Source organism: Epinephelus lanceolatus, chromosome 10 (assembly GCF_041903045.1).
Source record: "Epinephelus lanceolatus isolate andai-2023 chromosome 10, ASM4190304v1, whole genome shotgun sequence".
NCBI lineage: Eukaryota > Metazoa > Chordata > Actinopteri > Perciformes > Serranidae > Epinephelus > Epinephelus lanceolatus.
The window spans coordinates 25,523,964-25,546,667 of NC_135743.1; the positions used below are offsets into that span (position 1 = coordinate 25,523,964).

A 22,704-nucleotide genomic window follows, 5' to 3' on the forward strand; every position below is an offset into this window, starting at 1 on the left:
CGCATAATCATAAAGGCATTTTATCACACAATCACAAAGTCACCATAAATATACACATACCAATCTTATGAGAGCCAGTTCAATCCGGTTCAATCCCCGGCTCCTCCAGTTTGCATGTCGAAGTATCCTTGAGCAAGATACTGAACCCCAACTTGCTCCTGGTGGCTGTTCCATCGGTGTGTGAGTGTGTTAGAAACTGAGTAGCAGGTGGCACCTTGTATGGTAACCTCGGCCACCAGTGTGTTAATGTGTGTGTGAATGTGTGAATGTGACTCGTAGTGTAAAAAGCGCCTTAAGTGGTCAGATGACTAGAAAGGCACTATACAGGTGCAGGTCCATTTAGACATATGTAGAGATAAAAGACATACTCAGTGATATACCAGGAGGAGGGGGACAGACCAGACCAGCTGGACATCTTTTGGAACCAGGACAGTGGCGACAGGACATATAGGAAAGGGGCTACTGCTGGGGTAGGCAATCTGCGGCTCTGGAGCCACATGCAGCTCTCTTGCCCCTCTTCAGTGGCTCCTTTCAGCTTTGACAAAAAAAAATCCTAAAAAATGTGTAGCCTATACACTGAATTAAAAAAAAAGTTTTAACATTTCGGCAACTAAAATGTACGTCAATTGTCTTCAGCCCAGTGTCAGATCCCAATAGCGTTGGCTACAGTGATCTTGAGTCTCCCTAGCTTGGCTAACTATGGATTCCAAATCCAAAGATGGCAAAGTTTTGGAACAAAACCACATTTAATTGTGTGTAAAGGCATTTGTGTGCTTTTTACCACCGGCTCTGCAAAGTTAAAGTTCCAAATCATCATAAATAGTAAAGCAAATTAATGAATGCTCATTTAGACCTATTAGTAATGTTGACAGGCTAATTCTAAGTGCTATATCGTTGCAGCTGGACCTGCTTGAGTTTCTTAGGGCCGTTTCACTTCTCATGAAAAAGGCCTCTTCAGTTCGGAACTGAAGACTCTTGTGTAAGAGGTGAAATGTCTTCTAGAAACTCAAGCAAGTCCAGTTGCCTACGATAAAGCACTTGGAATTACCATCACCTGGATGACTGAGAATCCTCACCAACATGTTGACTGGCTAATTTAGATTTAATAGGCTGTGTTACCTTCATTATAAGGCTTAATATGTTTTGCGGCTCCAGACAGATTTTTTATATTATTTTTGGTCAAAAATGGCTCTTTTGATAGTGAAGGCTGCCGACCCCTGTGCTTGTGTATTACCTGTTTAAGAACTTAAGGCCTGAGGAACAAATAAAAACATGGCTCTGTTTCACTATTGAACTTTATTACAATCTACTTGATTTTAAGATGTATGGCATTTATTCCACCAAGACCAAATGCCCTTTTTCACAATGTTAACAAAAGTAAAATTGTGTATCCCTGCTGCAGTTTGAATCCACTCCAAAATTTAGTGGGTTGTTCCTTGGATCAGGCTACACCCTTCCGCCAAGTTTCATGAAAATGGAGCCAGTAGTTTTTCCGTAGTCCTGCTAATAACCAGACAAACCAACAAACTGAATCGAAAACATAACTGCCCAGTTTAGTCTTTGATTAGATATTCCTGATTTAAGCCATAGTTTTGTTACTCAAAAACTGACATATCCAGGCAGAGTTCTCATATGGCTGCCCTTTTTTTCTTTTATCTGTCCACTGTGAGTCCAACAGTGGTGTACGAGAGTGCTAAATCGATGAATCTTTTATTGCAGTACTGCTTTAAACTAAAGGCTAATTTCGGCATGCTAACATGCTCATGCTAAACAGAAATATTGTTTACAATGTTCACCATTTTAGTTTAGTGTGTTAGCATGCTAGCATTTGCTAATTAGCACTAAACACGAAGTATAGCTGAGGCTGATGGGAAGTCGTTTTTGCATCAATTGGCAAGTTGGTCATCGTGCTGGACATTGAAATGTTGATGGCGCCTCATTAAAGATCAGGGCATCACTGAAGTTTTTACATTTTATCCAGAGGTGGAACATTAATGTCTAGACCAAATTTCATGGAAATCCTTTTAATAGTTGTTGAGACGTTTACCAAAGAAACACAACCTTACCTCATGATGATGCCAAAAGAAAAGTCAGTGTGTCACCAAAGTCAGTAGGATTCATCCTCTGGGAGCCATAAGTGCCATCCAATAGTTGTGTAAATATTACCACTGGGACCAAAGTAGTGGACCGCCCAACCAACTGACAGACTGATATTGACGACCCTTGAGTTGCGCTGGTAACATGACTAAAAGCAAGGTTTTTGTTATCATAGTGATCCTGTTGATAAAATATTTGGACATTCCCCCAGCTCTCTATATATATGACATGAGTTGCACAATGCTCACTTGTCTACTCAATAACACACACTCATCAGTGTGCTGGAGCCATGACTAAACCGTATTAGCTGTACGTTGGGAGAAAAGTGTTGTGATTAAACTTTACGTCAAATAAGATGCATTAAAATTCTACATTGTTACATTTTCAAGTGGAGGAAGAGACACAGCTAAATCTACCCGAGTAATGCCTTGGATTTAGGGGTTTGACATGCCAGAAGACTGGGCCCAGTTGGGTAGATGGATGTCTTCTTTGACCCCAGTTTTTTTCTTTTTTACATAAATGTAAACAGGTAAAGCAATACTGAGACACAGTGGCTTTTATACACTAGGTGGGCTCCCTCTTTAAATGGGTTTTGTTTCTATCATAACACCACAGCCTTATGGACAGACCGGGGTCAGTTTACTGGAAGACCACACGTCTGAAATAATCCGCCCTCAGAACAGAGAGAACCCTCTCTGAATACTCCCATATTTGCCTGTTTTACTGCCTGTGTCTGCAGTTTATGGGGTGAAAGTCCAAAAATATGTCATCTGTATGGTTGTCTGTAAATGCGCAAACCGCTCATTTGGTCTAAATTATAGTCTGCGGCTGCTCCAAAACAACATGGAGTTTCTTATAAAGCATGATGTGTGCGTTTTAGGTGTTGCTTGCCTTTGCATTATATTGTATAGGTAAGTGTGTGTCATATATGTGAAATCACGTCACGTGACCATACCACAGGGGAGCCCTTGTTTCCATTTACTGTAAATGAGAAGAGCTTTGCATAATGTGAGCCTGACTTGCTTGGGGCCAGTGGTTAGCATATGGTTACCATTTATTATAGCATCATGAAAGCTTGCCTTCACACCCTCATGATCCTCGCACTTCCCATTTTGATGCTAGCCTTCAAATTTATTATCTTCCCTTGTTGTTGCTTGCAGGGCTGTTCAACTTGATACCTCCCAGCTCTCTCTAGTTTCTAAGCAGACTGCATGTCTGCAGGCCGGTCCCCGGCCTCGCTAATCGTTACGTCTGTGTAGAGCAACTTTCCTGTCAATCATCGCCACAGTGGCAGTTTTGTTCCCGGGCCTCTGCCTCGCTCCCAACCTTCCCGTCAGAACCCCTCAGTCTGAGGAACAGAGGACAAAGGGATGACGGATGGGTGAAGGTCCCTCACAGGGAAGTACAGTATAGAAGGTGCGTGCTGTAAAGGGTGACAATGAGCACATTCAGGCGGACACAATACAGTGCCTCGGCCCCAGCAAAGCCAGCAGCCTGTAGAGTAGCCCAGCATCAGGCCAGCACAGTCTCATACAGCAGTCAGCCAGCAGCCGCACGGAGCCAGGGGTAATCACCAAGTCCTGAACAACACTCCTATTGACTGGGACCAAATAAAATAGGAGAGGAAACACAGAGCAGAGGAGGAAGAATAGGGGGAACATGTGAACAGTGCAGGAGAAGAGGAAAGGGAAACATTTGATAAGGAGAGTAAACGAGCAGGTGTATGGTTAGATGAGTTTGAAGAGACAAACAAAGCTAATTGTTCTTTCAGAGAGGGAGGGACACGTCTTTTCCTTTTTGACGCGCCCTGTCATCTGGCTGTGAGTCCCACCAGGCCACCACGTGTTGCTGGCCTGTGAGGATCTATGTTCCCCCTGCCCGCCTTCTGATCAGCAGCCTAGCCATCCGCTCGTTCTGTGCGCCGGCTCGTCGCTGTGTGAGTGTGTTTATTTTAGAGCGTGTGACTCACACTTCCTGTGCTCTGCCAGTGAGGCAAAGCTCTATGGAACAGCAGGACCTCCGTTCATTCTCAATTCCTCTCTTTCTCTTTCTGTTTCTCTCCCTCCCTCCCTCTCCCTCTCTCTCGTGTTGCACCGCTGATAGGCCTAGCCCAAGTTCTGCGTAATGCGGGGGCTTGCTTGAATGGATGCCACTCTGGAATTCATTTACAGATGCAGCACGGTGGCTGGAACTGGAAGATTGTACGTAAAAGAGACATGTTCATGTAGGCAGAGGGATTGTCACTGAGGAAGAAGAGGCTGTCATGTTTTGTTTTCTTCCACCTACCACTATAATAACATAACTTTGCTGATAAGGAGGTGATAATTGCAAGGAATCGCCCTCAGGGCTCTGTGTGGCGGGGGAAAACCCCGTGCAAGACCTGTTTGTAATCTTATCGGCAGCGTGCCACCACAGTGTGCCACCGAAGGCATGCAAGTTTAAGAAACAGCAGCTCCTGTCCTCAGTCTGTGCGTGCATGTTTTTTGGTTTCCTGGTTCGTCGTGCATTTTGGGTGCAATCAGAAACAACTGATGTCACAACTGTGGTTTCAGAGAGGACAGTGTGATTTTCTAGAGATGTTACTCATGCTATGGGAATATGAGTCACTTTTAGTTTCTTCTTGCTACCGCATCTACCTCCTCCCCCCCCCTTACATTTGTACAGTGGAAACATTCATTTACTGTCTTTCCCTCTCCCTCTCCCTCCATCACACATTTTTTTTTGCCTCACCCCCATCCTCTCCCTTTCTCTCTCTCTCTCTCGCTCTCTCTCTCTCTCTCTCTCTCTCTCTCTCTCTCTGCAACACACCCACTCAAACAGTCATATCCGCTCTCACTCTCTGGCTCTCCCTGCTTGTCTCACAGTGCCTGTGAAGCGTCTCTGAGGGGGAAGACCAGACTGCTCTGTCAGGTAATCTAAACTCTGTTTCTCTCCCTCTCTCTCTCTCTCTCTCTGCACCCGCCTCCCCTCACTCTCCGTCTTTCTCTCTCTCTCGCTGTCTTCCTCTCTTGTTTAAATCCATCTCTGTCTTACGCTCTCTTCTCAGCCCCCCCCCCCCTTTCCCTCCTTATATTACTTTACTAGACAGCTATGGCAAATGAGTTATTTAGTTATTCCAAGTGTGTGTGTACATCTGATAGATTTATTGCAGATTTGTCATTTGGTGCCTTATAATCTGGAGCCATAGCACCCAAGAGTATTTTCTAAGGTACAAGGATTTCAATTTGTGGATATTGAAGACTTTGTTTCTCATAAACAACATACCTGAGTTAGCACGTGACAGGGCGTCACTGAAGCATATGGACGTTATGATGCAAGACTGAACTTCACAGATTTATTTAAAGTGCGAAAGAGTCTCCTTTGTGGTACAGAGTTCCTATTAAATGTTCTAGAGGAGCAATCTTGCCTCATGTTTCTCCCTTTTTTCTGGTAATTCAGAAAATTTTGTGAATTGAGTAGCTGAGGATAGAGCTCCTGTCCAATCAGATTAAAGCCCCTCTGAGACCAAAATTTTGACTACATAATTTCTGGTAGTTACCAGCTATGCTACATTTAATGTACCCCAGGTTTTAACAGATGTGGGGAAAACTGCACTCTCCCCCTTTGCACCTTGGACATGGAACAATCTTCAAAACTATCTCAAATTAGAAATTAGAAATTAGAAACACTTATATCCATCGGATTTTAAGGGCATCATAAAGAATGTGGTGATAGAGACATGTGCTTGTTTTTCTTGAGAGGCCACTATGTTTTGTATTATATGTTGTATTCGTTGCATTTTAAATGCGTTTTGATTGGCTGCTACCTTGGCCAGGTCTCTCTTGTAAAATAGATTTTCAGTCTCAGTGGGATTCCCTGGTTAAATTAAAAAAAGAAATTGACTAACTCAGTGACTACGAAAAGACGATTTCCAGCCGTGAATTCCCTGGACACAAATAAAACGACGGGAAAAACCCAGCAACCTGCATTTTAGTCCAAGTTGTGGTCAGTTTGTTTTTACAGTTGATTATGTCACCAAAAGGAGCAGGTTTTCCCCTGCCAGGGGTGTTATTAAAACTCTTCTCCCGCCGTTGAGGTGTGCATTACCCAGCTGCGCCGTGCCACTCATGTTTGATTTAAAGGCCGGTATTGACCTGCAGTTCACTGGCTTGTGTTTAATCAAAGTGAACACTGCGACGGCTGTGAACTGCCAGTCTTATCAAAGCCCTGCGAAATCCTCCTCAACACCCTCTTGCCTCAGAGGTGCAGCGATCCCGATGCATCCCGCACAGAGCTGAGAGAGAGTGAGTGAGAGCTCTGGTATGTGGTGGTTTTTTTTGGGGGGGGGGGTTCTCAGACATCGTCCTCCTTAGTGAGCGGCTTCTACTGACAGCAGTGATATCCCGTGGTGAGTGTGATTGTGGCCTCTGAGGATTTTAGACTCTATCCAGCGTCTGGGTTTCTTTTTTAGTCATTTACTGTCAAACCAAAGTGTTTCTTCCCGCGGTTCTGTGATTTTAGTGTGACAGTGTAGGATTTGGGGTTTGATTGACAGCTCTGTTTTGGTGGCGGCAGCAGGGGAAAGACTGTGAGGTAACTTTCCATTTACCTTACACTTAGGGAACGCTGCAGAGCCTCCTGTACAGTATCAAATGTTGTATCGCGTCATTGAGATTATGACCCTTGCAGCTCAGGCTGTCGCAGACGGTACTGCATATATTCATCTGCTGTGATGTCAACCCGTCGTCACTTGAAGGGGGGTTAGATGTCAAGGGTCATGCCAGCTTGTCAATGCATGCCGAGGCCAAGCATTTCCCCTCCTTACTTCCTGCTGCCAGTGTGCGTCTGTAGTCAGAAAGGATGCTGGGAGATAAATTTAGACCTCCAGCTCCCTCTCCATCTGCCGTTGCTCAGAGTAGGCTGGTTTCCATGGGAACCTGCACCAGGCTACCGCCAGTAAGAGAGAATGGAGAGAGAGAGAGATGTGTGTGTGTGTTTGTGTGTGTGTTTGGAGGGGTATGACAGCAGATTTCTTAAAAAGCACTTAAGAGGGTTTATCTGTTCTCAGGACACAAGGTAATTTAATGTTTAGCCCATATTTTTATCCGTCATCATTACCAGCTGCATGAATGCGTCTTGGTATTGATGAGGAAATGAACACAAACTCTACCCGGCCGTATTCTCTCCTGTGCATGATAATGAAGTTTTAACTGTAAAACTGCTGCAAAGCTCCTGTGCTACTTATTGAGCAGGAGTTGAGCTAAATGTTTGTTTGATGGGATTTGTAGTTCTTGAAGTAGAGCTGCTGGACTTGATAGACACAACAGAGATGATGAAAGGAGACAGTGTGCGTGACAGCACGTGTGTGAAGGATGTGGAGTGTGTCAGGGCTCCCTCAGGTACCTGCATCAGTGCCTGTTTCTGCTGACAAAGCCCCTTTGCATGCACACACGCTCCTCAGTCATTCTCGTCTCTCTGCGGACCAGTTGTTAATCACATTTCAGGCGCAGACACCAGAATCTAGTTCACACAACAAATCCCAGCATATGCCACGAGACTGCTCTGTGATGTATCATACACAGGGTCATGGCAGGCTGGAGGTGGGTGAAATGCTCCCGTGTTCACAGTTTGTCATTTTGCAAACTGTTACTAATATTAGCTTTGTGGTTTTGATTCGACACCTCCAACAAAACAACATAACACTGTTTAACAGCTGCATCAGTGGCTTCCTGCTCTCACCTCTGCCTAAAAATAGAGCAGAGTGAAGAACGTCCTCGCCCCTCCCTCATTGATAAGGTTAGGCAATTTTACATAACCTGTGTGTGTCGGTATCAGCGTCAACTGATTTCTATTAGCCCACAGTGCGTTAAAGTGTTGCATGTAATAGGCGCTGTTGATAAGAAGTCATCTGTGTGGAATGCCTGTGTGAACCCCACATCACACAGCAGGAGGATCAGTTGAGTGCAACCGGGGTAGGTCACCTCAGGGCACTGCAGCTGATTGGCTGGTCAGATGTGTCAGAGCCAGGCCTGCTGTGTGTTCATGGCTCTGGGGAGAGTAGTACTGTACACTGCATGTGCGCTGTAGGGTGTGTGTGAGTGTGTGTTTTGGCTTAATGTAGGCTAGACTCTGGCTTTCCTTCTTCCTGGCAGCGCCCTGACTGTGTGTTTCCCCGCTCAGAGCTGGCAGTCTAGACTGCCATGAATAATGTAAGCAATGCTCTCCCCAACCTTAAAACCATCTAATCGCCCTGTTTAAGGGCTGCATCAACAGCTACGCCAGAGATCATTAAACTTACACTCTGATAACTGACTACATGAGCAAAGACATTTATTACAGGGGGATTGAGGGAGACAATTTGTCTTGCTCTTGTGCTTTCCCTCCTGCTCAGTCTTTCTATTTTCTATTCACAGCATCATCATCATCCTTCTTCTTCTTCTTCTTCTTCTTCTTCACATCCAGCCCTGCTTTTTACCCATCTTTCACCCCCTCTCTTTATCTACTGTTTTTAACAGGGCTGCACAATATTAGAAAAACATGACATTGCAATATTTTCTTTTTCTGCAGTATATATTGCTATATGAAAAAACTTGAGTAGCTCTATTTGGAAATAATTAATCATTCCAATTATTGGTGGGATTTTGTAGGGGAGTGCATCTGCAAAGAGAATGAATATGATGATAATATTATAAGCAGACTTTCCTGACGGAGAGGAGGGGGAAATTAGGTAGTTTAATAAACCGGTTGACTCATCATGACACCATAGATTCACATAATCATCTTCTATCAATCCAGGCTAAAGTCAACGATCTAACATGTCATATTAATAATGCATGTTGCTTACCCTTAAGTAAGGGGGCTCTGGTATGTTGCTCCGCTCCTTGATCATTCTCAGGTTGTGGTTGACTACTACGTGCTTCGGTTGTATATCAGACAGAAGCCTCTTGTATAATGTTGGTGTTAATGTCACCTTTCCAGCCTTGCGACTCCAAACCTTAGCTGGGAGACCTCTGGCTACCTTTGGCTAACTCAATTAGCTTTAACCTGGCAGAGAGCTCAGTAGCTCAGTGGATATGGCGTGCACCTTATGTGCTAAGGTAACGTCCTTGCCACATTGGTCGCGGATTTGATTCCAGCCCATGGCCTTTTGCTGCATGTCATCCCTCTCTCTCTCTCACACTCAAAACTGTCCTGTCATTAAAGGCAAAAAGCCCAAAAACTTGAGCTTTAGCCTGGCTCGTAGCTGGGAACTATCTTTTACAGTCTGGTATCTGGCAGCTCTGCGGTGAAAAATGGTCAGGAGACATCATGATTACATTGCATTAAAGAGATGTGTTTTTACTTCTGTGCAGTGAACACAAAACACAGCAATTTTTACAACTGTACTGGAACCTGGACACTTTTTGGTGACTCTAGCTTTGGAAAAGCATGCAAACACAAACATACAGAGACACAGAAGAGTCTCAGGCTTGGGCAGTAACATCAGTCGATGAATGAGAACCGTGCAAGTTTTCTTTTTGTATAAAGCAACAAAAAAGTTGTAGCATAACATGTTTAAGTTAATTTGCCTTACATGCATGGGGACTATAGCGCATAGGCACATCGCAGTGTCAATGCTGAAAGGATATATCATGCAGCCATAGTTTTTATATCATATAATAAGGAGCAACTGTTTTCAGTCAGGATCTGATTTATAGCACCTTTGCATGTTCCATTCTTCCGTGATCTAACTTACTAACATGTACCTCTGGAGAGTAATGTGCCCCTCCAGCTCAACAGCTCAAGACAGAAAAGGCTTCCACCGCCATACAAAAGTCTTCCTGTACAGCTGAAACGGTGGAATACTAGCAAATGAAAAGAGAGAAGTGAATTATAATTGGTGTTGATTTGGTTTGTTATGCTGCCTAATTGCTGTGTGTTGATGGTAAAAGTCTGCTGTAATCAAAGCGCTGGTCTGCTTGGAGAAACACACACTTAACAGATGATCGGCCCTCAGCAGATGTGGAGATATGTGGAGACGGAGTCGAGAATCTGTCAAGTTGTTTCCAAGAGGAAGAGTGATTCTCTTTCTCTTTTTTTTCTCCTACTGTAAACTGGCTCTAATGAAGGCTGACTGTGCAGAGTGTTTTTTTTAGACATATGGAGAGAGCAAAAGTGTGGCTCATTAAAAAAAAAACTGTCAGTGCTGCCTTGCCACCGCTGGCACCTTGAGCTGCAGTCTTCTGCTGGGCCTGTTTACTCAGCCACTGGATCACTGATTCAGTCTTTTCTCTCCTCCCCGCCTCTTCTTACTTCATCTTTCTTACTCCTTCATATGCATAGCTCTAATATTATAGAACATCCATGCATTTTCTATCTCTTATCTCCCTGCAGCCTGTCTCTGTAGTTGCTCCTTAGCATTATCAATCCCTTGTTATCTTCTCTCTTGGCATGCACTTTACTGTCAGAGGTGGTGCATGCTGTCTACACCATCACAGAGATCTACAGCTGTGAGGTGAACACACACGGCGTCCTCCTTCACTGAGCGCTGATCTCTAGAGTTTGACAGTCGAGGGGGTCGCAAGTAGTGTCAGGCGATGATTGATACTCTGGATGAGCCTGCGCTGGGACTGTCAGCAGTTGGGCATGGCTGCTCAGTGAAAATGTTATGATTGGCTCCATCCATTCCCAGAATGTGTTTTGATTGGCCGCGATACAAGAATCCTGTGTCTCCAGTTGAGACTCAGCGCCGGATTTGTAGTAAGTGGGGAATATTACGGAACATACATCTTGATAAAAGAGGAGATTTCGTCACACCCGCAAGTCTCCATCAGCTCTCTTAAGAGTGTGTGAGTGGGAAATATTAAAGTAGATCTGTCTTGATAAAAGTTTTCAGTTTCACAACGGGCTTCATAACAAGCAGCCACTCTTGGCCCCTTCATGAACACTGCACTCTGGTGGTTGTGTAACAGCAGAGTGTGCGGGGCGTAGGCTGAAACCCAGTAACTGTCAAATCCCTTTATTCACTAGAAAACAGCACCCCCTCCATTTACCCCCTTTAGCTTTAGTGCCAGATCAGATAAGCATAGGCTATATTTCCAACATTTGTTTTGACTCCTTGCCCTGACACTGTGGTCTCCTCTGTTGGTGCCTGTTCTGTGGATGTTGCCTGACTGGCCCTGAGCTGCTCTGACTCCTGCAGAGTGGGCCAGCCATGGGTCAGATGTGAATTAGATGTGTCACGATTGAAGGGAGTTTATAATTTTTTATCTAGTATCAAATGAGATTTAGATAAGTGTTTATACAGTATGTGAGCATGCATATACTAGATGCCTGTGTGCTCAGATCACCATGGCGCCAATAACAGAACATCCTGACCTCACATTTTTTAATAGATTAACAGTAGGTGTGTGCGTCTGTCCTCTGAATCACTGCGCACTATCTGCTTATTAAGAGTTGAAGCCAGGACAGATGAGAGCAATAATGTGTTGATGATGCAATTACCTTGCTAATGTTCTCATTACAACACTGACCCCACTCAGCACTACACCTGGAAATGTAACCCTATTCGTCATCCTATGATATGTGGGGGCAATTTTTAATAGGCAGTTTGATAATAGGACACTAATGATTTTGGCCTTCTGCTCCACCAGCATAACTCTTTTTCAGACTGCATGCCAGGCTTTTTGGAAACCTTCAGGATGACAAAAAGTCATCTTCAAACAAGGGCGTAGATTTCTTTTCAGTATCAGGGGGATACTTAAGAAATGAGGGGGTCCTCTTCGAGTAAATTTGTACCGCTTTTGCATCAGTTTATGACGTTAATATCTAAAAAGTCCTCTGCTACTTTCATGTTTTTATTGGGTAGGACAAACGCACATGTTCTATATATTGAGGGGGACGTGCCCCCTGCATTCCTCTGAAATCCACGCCCATGTCTTCAAAGGTCCTAAGTGTTTTGCTGTGCTTTGTTTTTTTTTTTTGTAGCAAACCGACCTTTCTTTATTATCTTTGTTGTTTTGCTTTTATTTAGAAAAACTTTTAGGAGGCAAAAAATAGAACTATGAATTATTTTCCAGCACTTTGCCGTGCTGTAGCTCTTTGTGGCAAAAGCTTTTTTAAAGAATCTAAATGTGCAAATATGTTTCCACTTTTGTAACTCAGTCCTTTCATGTCTTTTTCTGTGTTTCTTTAGACCCATTCAGAAGCTGAACGGCCAACAGTTTTGACAACCAACAAAGGAGATGCAGAGAGGACCTTGGGAGGGCTGTTAGAATGGCTGAGGCTGGACAGAAGCAGAACTGCTTTGTACAGAGAGATGATCCATGTTTACCTGCAACTGTGCAGCTCCAGGGCACCTTTTAATGATGCCTCATTTGGTCCTCTTCAATAACTCTAGGCCCACGCTGAAAAAGGCCCTCCGTTGTGATTTACAACTCAGTCTGTCAATGTTCCCCTGCCTCTGACCTCTCTGCTGCCATGCGGTTAGCCCCATGAGGCTCCGAGAGCCCCTCCTTGTGTGTCTGTGAGGCCTCCTCCCCACTCTATGGAGGCTGAGCCCAGCCGTCCGCCTGATGGGGAGCGCTCTGGAAGGCAAGAGCAGCAGCATGTGACAGCTGAATCCTCCCTAGGATCTTGTCCACCTCAGCAGCCCCAGCAGCCTCCTAACCCTCGCCCCGTACACAGAGCTTTGGGCCGCCTGCAAAACCGCCAACCCAAGCGCACTGACCTTCTGCTTCGGTTACAGCAGCAGCAAGCAGTAGCATGGCAGCATCCAGACACCCCAGGTCCCTCAGGAGGCAGCTTCTTCTCTCCGGCTTCCCCATCAACCTCATCCCTCCCATCTACTTCCTCCTCCCGGGGTGAGCATGGTCATGGGGTCCCATCTCAGCCCAGCCAAGAGGGCCAAGAGGGGGTCAGCTCACCCAGAAAAGGGGAGAAGAAACCCCAAAAACCAGGGAAATATGTGTGCACTTACTGTGGCCGTCCATGTGCCAAGCCAAGCGTTCTTCAGAAACACATTCGCTCCCACACGGGAGAAAGACCCTACCCTTGTGTCCCCTGTGGCTTTTCATTTAAGACCAAGAGCAACCTGTACAAGCACCGCAAGTCCCATGCCCATCGCATTAAAGCGGGCCTGGCGTCCAGCCGTGATGAGCCCAGTTTGAGTGGACCAGAGGGCAGTGGCGTTGGAGAAGACCCTGAGGAACACACAGAGGGAGAAAGCACAGAGTCTGAAGAGGAGACGGGCCAACACAGGAAATCTAAGGAGATGTCGGGCCAGCAGAGGAAAGGCGGTAAGGAGCCGCTGGGAGGCTCAGAGGAGAGCCAGAGGCCTGAAGACTCCCAGGCTGTCAAGCAAAGGCTGGCACTGAGGCTCAGTGAAAGAAAACGTGGCCCGATGGCTTCTCCAGATGACCCTCCCTCTTCCTCCCTCTCCACCTCATCTTCCTCTCTAGGCCCTGGCAGTAAGGGCAGCACAGAGTCTGGCTACTTCTCCGGGTCAGGCAGCACTGACTTGTCCCAAGTTAGCCCTCCCAGTGCCAGTGCCAAAACCTACGCAGAAATTATTTTAGGGAAATATGGAAGACTGGGAGGGCAACAGCGCAGTCCCCATCAGCAGCAGCCTCATTCTTCACTTTCCTCATCCTCAGGAACAGAGGATAAGAACATTCCCTTCGCTGTCCCCAAAACACAAGTAATAGAACATATTACCAAGCTCATCACTATCAATGAAGCGGTAGTAGACACCAGTGAGATTGACAGTGTGAAGCCTAGACGCTCCTCTCTGTCCAGGAAGAGCAGCATGGAGTCACCAAAATTTACCACCCCTAAAGATCCCTACGCATTTGATCCCAAAGGAGAGGCCCCTGGCCCCAGTGGTTTGAGGCTCTTCCACAATCCTGAGGCAGACCCTGCGGGTACCCAGGAGCTGTCAGGGGTGCCTCTGCTCAGAAGCCACTCAATGCCATCCTCCACCAGCCAAGGAGAACCCTCCACCTCTGGCACCATGTCTCCCAGAGGTTACCGTCTCTGCCAGTCATTCGATGAGCAGCAAGCGGTGGTAGCAGAGATGAGGGTTGGCCATGCCCAGCGTATGCTGAGGCGCCAGCCTGCCATAGAAGTTCCACTGGGAGCTGAGCTAATGCTGGAGGAGGCTGGCCCCACTTCCTCCTCCTCAGCCAGAAGCGCTGAACAAGCCAGGCAGCCACAGCAACAACAACAGCAAAAGAGTCCGGGGCTGTTTGAATGTGAAGCATGTGGGGCCCACTTCCAACACAGCGAAGGCTACGAGACCCACAGAGGCAAATGCCCAGGACTGCAAACCCTGGAGCAAGAGAGCGGGGATGCAAGCAAAACATGCAGGGAGGATCGCCCCCAGATGATGATGCACTATAAGTTCCGAGCGTTGGCCATGGCGGTGAGGAAGAGGAGGAAAGAGGAAAGTCTAGAGGAGGATCCTCCCAGCCCAGGTTCTGTAGCCATGTCAGGCAGCTCTGCAGGCCTCATTCCTGTGCCAAGCAGACCAGAGCACAGCCAGGCTCTCTCAGGTTTGTTTATGTATCCCTTCAACAGCAGATCAAATTATAACAACATTATCCTGCATGAGTTATAGTTTCTTTTCTGTTGTAGCTTTTTTTTGTCCTCTTTCAGCATCTGAGAAACTTGAATAGTGAAGGAAATATAAAAATAACAGGCACATATCTGCATCTACATCAGAAATGTAAAGCAAAGAAAACAAATGAAAGGCAAAACTACTGTGTGAAATTACGCTACGCCACAGCTAAAGGAATGAAGCGCAAAAGCAATGAAATGTCATCATTAAAAAGCAGTATACCAGTAGATAAAATGGTTGCTAACTTTTTTTTTTTTCTTTTTTTTGTTTCTAGGTGTTTCTCTACAGACTGAGCCAAAACAACAGCAGCAGCAGCAGGACAGGAAGGGTGTGTCTGTCATCCAACACACAAGCTCTTTTGAGAAGCAGGAGAGCATATCCATGGAGAGTCAGGAACCAGAACTCAGAGAGAGTCAGCAAACACAACAACCCGAGCCAAAACCATCACCCTCTACATCTCGCCTCATCCGCCAGCCAAACATCCAAGTGCCAGAGATCCTTGTTACTCCGGAGCCTGATGCTGACATGCCATCTGTGTCACCACCAGTGATGGCATCCTCATCCAAGGTACATGATATATTTAAAGTAGCATTAGGCTATTTAATTTCTTATTCTTGAAACAGTTCAACGGCCTCGGTTTTGTTTACTTGTTTTTCTTCTCCTTCCCCTCAAATAAATGTGAAACATGCATTGATGTAAAGGAGCTGTATATGACATTGAGAGCATGTCTAAAAGTCTGGTTCAGGTTGTGTGCACACGGTTCTCAACATGGAGGTGGCTGAGCCACCGCCTGGAAGCTCACAGCATGAACAGCACTAACAGCGATGTAGGTGTTGACAGAGCTAACACTGTTCAGCTGGGGGGGAGGGTGCTAAGCTTTTGCAACAGTGCCATAGGTTGGGGCGGCAATATCAGCGGTAACCACCATATGAGCGCAGTGCAGAGTGGAGGTGATTAGCTGCCCAGTGGGATACACACACAGGAACTCATATGCACATGCTGCCAGACAAGCTCAGATTTTAACAATGTGAATTCATTCTCTGCTCAGTATGCCATTATACTACTATATTTTTACATAACAAATGGTAATTTGCTGCTGTATTAACGCTCTAAATGTTATGTACAGTTCTTTTAAAGGAACACTCTCCACCCGAAATGACCATCTGTATATCAGTTACTTATGATAGTTATGTTGAATCTATGAAGAAAACTTTTTTTTGTTTTTCACATGGCTCTGGTTAACAATCCAAAAACTGACATCTGTTTACAAACTCTCACACAACTCGTGCAGTATAATAATCCATGTCTCATTCATCCAGTCATATGCCCAGTACTTTCCAAACAGACATCCCTGTCCTACAGGGAACTGACAGTGAAACTTATCTATGGTCTCTTCAGCCAGACTCCTTTTCCCAAAAAGAATAATTTTATCCCGCTGAACACGAGAGCTGCTGGTCTACCACTGCCTCCATCAGAAGGTTGTTTGTGTTATTGTGTGAATTTGGTGAATCCAAACTAACCCTTTAAAACACCAAAGTCCCATAAAAACACAAACAAACAAAGTGATAGAGGCAGTGCCAGACCAGCAGCTCCTGAGGTCAGTGAGCTAAAATGACTGTTTCTGTCAATGGAGTCTGGTTTGAGTATAGTTTCACTTTCACTTCAGCTCCTTGTTGCCTTCCTGTTTCGGGAAGTACTGAGCATATGCCTCAAAAAATGAGACTTTGAGTATACTGCATGAGTTGTGTGACTGTTTGTAAACAGATATTTTGATATAGTTTTGCTGCTGTTAAAGTTGCTCACCTATGACTTTAATTCATCACGAGTTTTCTCCGTTTTTGGATTCTTTGTTCACGCATGCCAGAAGAACAAAGTTTTCTTAACAAATTCAATGTAATACAAGAAGTTCAACTGACAAAACAAATGATCATCTTGTATGTGAAGTATTCCTTTCATGGTGTTTTTTTTTTAACATTCTCAGCAACTGAGCAGTTCCTTCATCTTAGACGTAATGATTGATTTGTAAACTCTTTATCTGTCCCAGGAGGCAGAGAGAGTGGAGGAGTTCCAGTGGCCTCAGCGTAGCCAGACTCTGGCCCAGCTCCCTGCAGAGAAGCTGCCACCTAAGAAGAAGAGACTCCGCCTGGCAGAAGCAGCCCAGTCCTCTGGGGAGTCTAGCTTTGAGTCTGTGTCTCTGCCTCGCAGCCCCAGTCAGGAAAGCAACATCTCCCACACTTCAAGCCTTTCTGCTTCTTTTGAAGACCCGGCAAGATCAGAGCCTGCCGTCTGGGTCTCCAGTAGCCAAAGCTCTCAGATGCTTATGGTGCCATCCTCTTCCCACCAACACCACCAAAGCCACAAGGAGATGAGGCGCTCAGCCTCAGAGCAGACCCCAGCCAGCCCCCAACAAACAGAGCAGATCTCAGAGACCAGGAGTAAGTCGTTTGACTATGGGTCCCTGTCCCCTCAGCAGTCTTCATCCTCCTGGAAAGAAAGGAGAAAGTGTCTCCTAGTGAAACATGCTACCTTAGGGGAACCTGAGCAGGAGGAGGGGGCCAGCATGAGTCAGCTGTCCAGAGCAGACAGTCCAAAGCCAGGGCCTTCCCGCTCCGTCCACCCTCCTCTCTACTCAATACAGACAAGCCCTCGGTTCAGCCTGGAGACCACAGGGAAAGCCTTGCAGTTGTTACAGCCACAAATCTTCCCGCCCTCTCAGGATGTGCTCCCTCTGCAGCAAGCATTTCCCCCAGGATCACTATCACAGCTACTCCCTGTCACCACAGCCATCTCTGAAGTACTGTCCTCCCAGTTCATCCACAGAGCCTTCTTACATTCACAGACAGCATCTCCACCTATACAGATAAACCCAGCACAGATCCACATGGCAGAGAGGCTGGGTATACCATTCCATCAGCTTCCTGCTCTAGTTCCTCTCCAGTTTACTTCTAGGACTAGAGCCAGTCAGGCTCTGTACTTGCCTTTTCCTCCAAGACTAACTGCACATGTTCCTTCCCTTCCCACCACAGAGAGCAGACCCTCCATGTCTTCTGCCCTCACACGTCAGTCCCTTGTAAGAATCTCTTACCACCACCCACGGCCGATCATTGCCACATGCCTTGCACAGCTTACACCAGTAGTGTCCCTTGTGGTGCCAGTGCGCCTCCAGACCCATATACCTACGTATGCCAGATCCATGTATACCACCCTGTCCCAGATCCTGGCCTCCACCCACTCACAGGAACCCATTTCTTGCACAGCTATGGTCATCATGGGCCAGGTGGAGCGGGACAAGCTACAAAGGTCCTATTTGAAGGTGCCCTCCCCAGACTTCAAGAGTCTTCTTCCGTTGTCTCTGCCCACGGAGCTGGCTTCAGGATCTGGGGAGGGATATGGCCCACTGGGAGCCGGAGGAAGTAAACGCATGCTCTCTCCTGCAGCCAGTCTGGAGCTCAGCACAGAGGCCCAGCGCCACCAGAAAAGGGTAAAAGAGGAGGAGGAAGGGGAGCAACATAAGGCAGGGGAGGAAGAGGAAGATGTAGAGGAGAAGGTAAGACAGGAAGAAGAGAGTAAAGACACTGGGAGAAAACTGGAAGAGGGGGAGAACAAGCAGCCGGACAGGGTAGAGGTGACAACTGTGAAATTGGAGGAGGAGCAGGAGCAAATACCAAGGAAACATAAGGAGGAGGAGGAGAAAGAGGAGGAGGAGGAGTCAGCTGAAAGGACAAGTAAAAAAAAGGAGGAGGTGCCAGTTGTGGAAGAGGGGGTTGAAAGACCATCCGCCCCTTCATACCCCAGCCTCCACACCTCCACCTCAGTCAACTGGTGCTACCTGAACTATGTCAAACCCAACCCGTCTACTCTGAGGGACCCCCGCAGCTCAGTTTATTCTACCTGGAGCGTCAGTGCTCACAACCCCAACTTGCCGGGCCTCAGCACTAAGGTGGCGTTGTCTCTGCTGTGCTCCAAACAGAAGCACAGCTCGGAGACCTACACCATGGCCATGGCCCCGACCCTGGCCAAAAGCAAATTGGCCCCTGCCAGTAGCAGGACCCCACGTGTGTCAGAGGTAAACATACTCACAATATATTCTTACTGTATTTAGACTACTCCGTTAGAAATGAAACGAGACAGAACAAAACAAAATAAATATAACAAAGACATTGTTATTATGAATATGCAAAAATGAGGTCCGTTCTATGAAGTTCAACATACCCAGGATTTATTTTTCTTATTTTGACTTCACTAACCCTCACACTGTCAGTCTGGATTACCAGTATTCCAAAGGTTGTTGTCAACCAGCCCAATCACCTCTGGGTCACTAATGTGAAAGAGGCAGAGTTGTAAATTAGAAACAACATCATCAGAACCATGAATGAAGTACTTCATATGATATTTCAGTGATGAAGTGTAAAATCAGCCATCACAACAGGGACAAAATAAACGTTGCCCAATTAAAATGCAGCTAAAAACATCATCATATATTAAGTGTCAAACGCAATCTCTCTGTTTTTTATAAATTCTGTTTTAAAACCAGGGTGGAAATAGAAAGACTGGAACAATAAAATGGTTCTCCTGACCTTTAAAAATACATAGTCTTTAACCTGTCACTCTGGACTTATGTCTATGTCGGGATACTTTTATCCCAGTGATCTGATTGGTCATTTGTCAGGGTGTTGACAGTTTGCAATCCGTTCCTCTGAAGTTAACTTGCTGCACAGCACGTTAGCTGTTCAGCATAAGTTACCATGGTGATTTATCCCACTAAAAAGTAAACTAGCTTTGCGGTACTGAAAATCCAGGGTTAACCCTAATGTTATCTCACTAAGCCCAAATCCTAAAGCAGGATTTATACTTCTGCGTCAAATCGAAGACATACCTTGCACCGTTGCCTGACGGGCACCTCCCCAGAAATGTAACTACATGTCGTGGCAACGTAAACCCCCTTCCTGTGCTTGTAAGCTAAACCATTTCCCTCAGCTTTTACTTACTTTAATTTCACAGATAAGAAACAATACGTTGTTGCAACAATAAAGCCCCTACAAAATAGCATTTTATGTCTGGTGTCCTGGCTTCATATGAGTAAAGGAAATCTTCGCTCGTTGCAAGGCTAATTTATACAATGTAAAATAGTCTTGTGCTAATAACCTAAGCATGTTGTATTTGTTTGGAAAAAGTGTTTAGTATAAGACGGCTTTTGTTCCGTGAACCTTGTGAGTTGTAGTGGTACTGAATTTTGCAACTTTGTTAAATGTTGCTGTAGTCCCTGGCTTCATTTGAGTAGAGGAAAAGTCCGGTAGCCACTAGGCTAATTTATACAATGTAAAATGCCATAGGCTTGTGCTAAATACATTAGCATGTTGTATTTGCGGTTAAATGTGTCCAGCAAAAGACAAGTGTTTGTCTGTGAATTATAATGAAGCTGATTTGTGCACTTGTGTTTGAAATTGTCGCTATTAAGCCATGTTTAATGTGTGTTTTGAATCAACTAAACTTTACAGTACTTCACAGAAACCCTGCCGCCGGCTAGTGTTTTGGAGGTGTAACTGTAAGGCATGAAGCCACACCACTGCAGTATTAATGCTCACAACGTCATGTGCGTAAGCTACGGCATAGGCTTTGCATAGAGCTGACACACAAGTATAAATCCCGTTCAATGGTGGTTATGTAGGGCACATGTGTGTATGTGAACAAGTGCATGTGTATTTGTAACTGATAAATAAGAGAAGAGAGGGAAGACTGAGCTAATACTAATCACAATAATAATGATAATAATAATAGTAATGTTAATCATCGTCATAATCAGACCCTTTGGGGGTACTAGGGCTCATGCAGGGGGTCAGCTGGGCTGGGCCTGCTAGCTTCTCACTTGTTTTCCTTCTCTGGTCCACACCCAGACCCTCGTTTTAACAATGAAACAGTTAACATTTTATTTTAAGTTGTTTTGAATTTTTCTATGTGTGTTTTGAGTGTAGGTACATGCCACCCCGACCAGCACCCTCACTAAAGTAAAGGATCAGCAGCAGCATGACAAGGAGGAGAATAAAGAGATGAGACAAGAGGAAGAACCCTCCACCTCCAAACAGAGCGAGCCCCCTCGCGTTCGCATCTTTGAAGGAGGGTAAGAAACTACAAGAGCGAGTCTGTTGAGATGCTCATCTTTTAATTCGAAATTCAATATTTGCGAATAATTGCAGTGCCTCATTACACAAGTAATCTGTTCTTCTGTCACAAATCAATGCCTGATGACAGCAGAACGGCAACTACAGGGAGCTGACAAGAGTGCACAGAGAATTACAGTAACAGATGGGAGGCAGTGGAACCCGCAGGGACTTCATTTGTACCTGCAGCCAAGCTTTTTCCTCTTACTGCTGGCATCAATGTCTGTGTTTTAGAAATGTTAATTTGGAGAGAGAGCTTTGTGTGTGTGTTTGTGTGTGTGTGGGAATGGGGAAAAGGTTGTCTCCAACTTCACTTTGTGAGACCCTCATTAATACCTTTTTTTTTTTTTTTTTTTTTTACAAGTTACTGAGAAGACACAGAGAAACAGTGTGAAGCAATCTGCAGTCAGTCAGAATCATAGTCATGGCTGTCATGTTTGTGTGCAGGGTGTGTGTTTGTCTTCAAACCTGTACACATTTGTGCGCTATGCTGCATTCACTATTCACATATTTGTGCTTTCTATAAATGCCTGCAGTGCAGCCTCTCTTCTTCCCCACAGATGCTGTCTTTAGAGCCGAGACTTTCCCCAGATCAGCTCACACTGAATAGTAGAAATAGATCAAAATAAAAGGTAGAGCAGTTGTGGATCGAGCTGAAATGTTCCCAATTAAGAAGAGTTTCAGGAATAAATACGAAAGAAAAATATTTTACAGAGATACTAAGCTGGAGATGTGAGAGATTTTAAGGGATGTTTATGCTTACATACTGTATACAGTATGTGTGTGTGCATGTGTGTCGACACTTGCACATTTACTGTAAGGCCTGCGCTTTGTGTTAATGTGCGCACAGATTGAGTGTGAAGGAGTTGTCTGCTTAACAGTAGATAAGGCACTAATTACCAGTCTTTATCATTTGCAGCCGCACATTACACACATTCAGGAAGTGCATTTCCATCCATAAACAGCCTACAGCTTTCTCCCATCTTCACGTCCTCTATTTCCATCACACCAACCCTCCTCTCTCTCTCTTCACGCTGCCCGTGTCACTCCGCCAGCTCTTCCATTTTTACTTACCTGTGTATTATTTCCACTTTATTCCCTCCCAGCCTCCTCTGTGGCCTCTCTCTCTCTCTCTCTCTCTCTCTCTCTGTACCTGCCACTTCTTACTGTCCCGCTATGTTTCTCTGTGCATGAAAATAAGCACAGCGCCTCACTCTTGAACACAGCTGAATGTTTTGTACTGTTACTCTGTTAGGACTCATTATCTTTCTTTCCCTTTCATCATCTCTTTGAAATCACGACTGTGTGCCACTCAGTTTATCCTGGAGAACAAGCAACACCTTTTTTATGAATATGCATCGTGCAGCTTTGTTAATGTTCCAGTGGCGTGCACGATTTCATCCTGATCCAATTTCAGAGATCCCTTTAAGAAAGTGGGGTGCAGGGGTCTCGGGAGTTTATTAGAATCACACAGCTAAAGAAACTGATATTGGATCAAGGCGGCTTTTGCCTCAATAACACATGTCTCAGCAATTAAGCAGGCATAGCCGCTCCTTCTTGGTGGCAGCAGAAGTCCGTAGAACATCAGCTTTAATCCCTCTTAGTGAGCACAAGCTGAACTGTCTCCTTGTGGATTCTGTTAACACATGCAGATTGATTTCCATGGTGTAAGTGGTTAACATTGCAGATTTGTCATGACGCTTTAACCACAGTGGTGAAATGGGCAGAGCCATTCCTGTGAGCAGAGTTTACAGTACGTGTCAAACGGATTAGTTATGTCAAACTCCTCTCTGGGCAGATAGTAATTGAGGTATGTTTCAGTACCTGCAGTATTGCCTTTTACTGTTATTCAGTTGTCGCTGCTTTGGCATTCAG

At 45.3% G+C, this 22,704-nt stretch overlaps 1 protein-coding gene across 2 annotated transcripts in view; it reads left to right on the forward strand.

The window, feature by feature from the left end:
- Nucleotides 1-22,704, forward strand: part of hivep3b (HIVEP zinc finger 3b) — a 54,113-nt gene that overhangs the window by 24,904 nt on the left and 6,505 nt on the right. Inside the window, exons 2-6 of one of the 2 annotated variants that reach the window (XM_033640675.2) lie at nucleotides 4,962-5,007; nucleotides 12,251-14,606; nucleotides 14,946-15,238; nucleotides 16,716-18,737; nucleotides 20,644-20,789. In XM_033640675.2, coding sequence (XP_033496566.1) covers nucleotides 12,602-14,606; nucleotides 14,946-15,238; nucleotides 16,716-18,737; nucleotides 20,644-20,789 — 4,466 coding nt within the window. In that variant the 5' untranslated portion in view covers nucleotides 4,962-5,007; nucleotides 12,251-12,601. The remainder of the gene's footprint in view (nucleotides 1-4,961; nucleotides 5,008-12,250; nucleotides 14,607-14,945; nucleotides 15,239-16,715; nucleotides 18,738-20,643; nucleotides 20,790-22,704) is intronic. The other variant, XM_033640674.2, reaches the window with a different exon arrangement.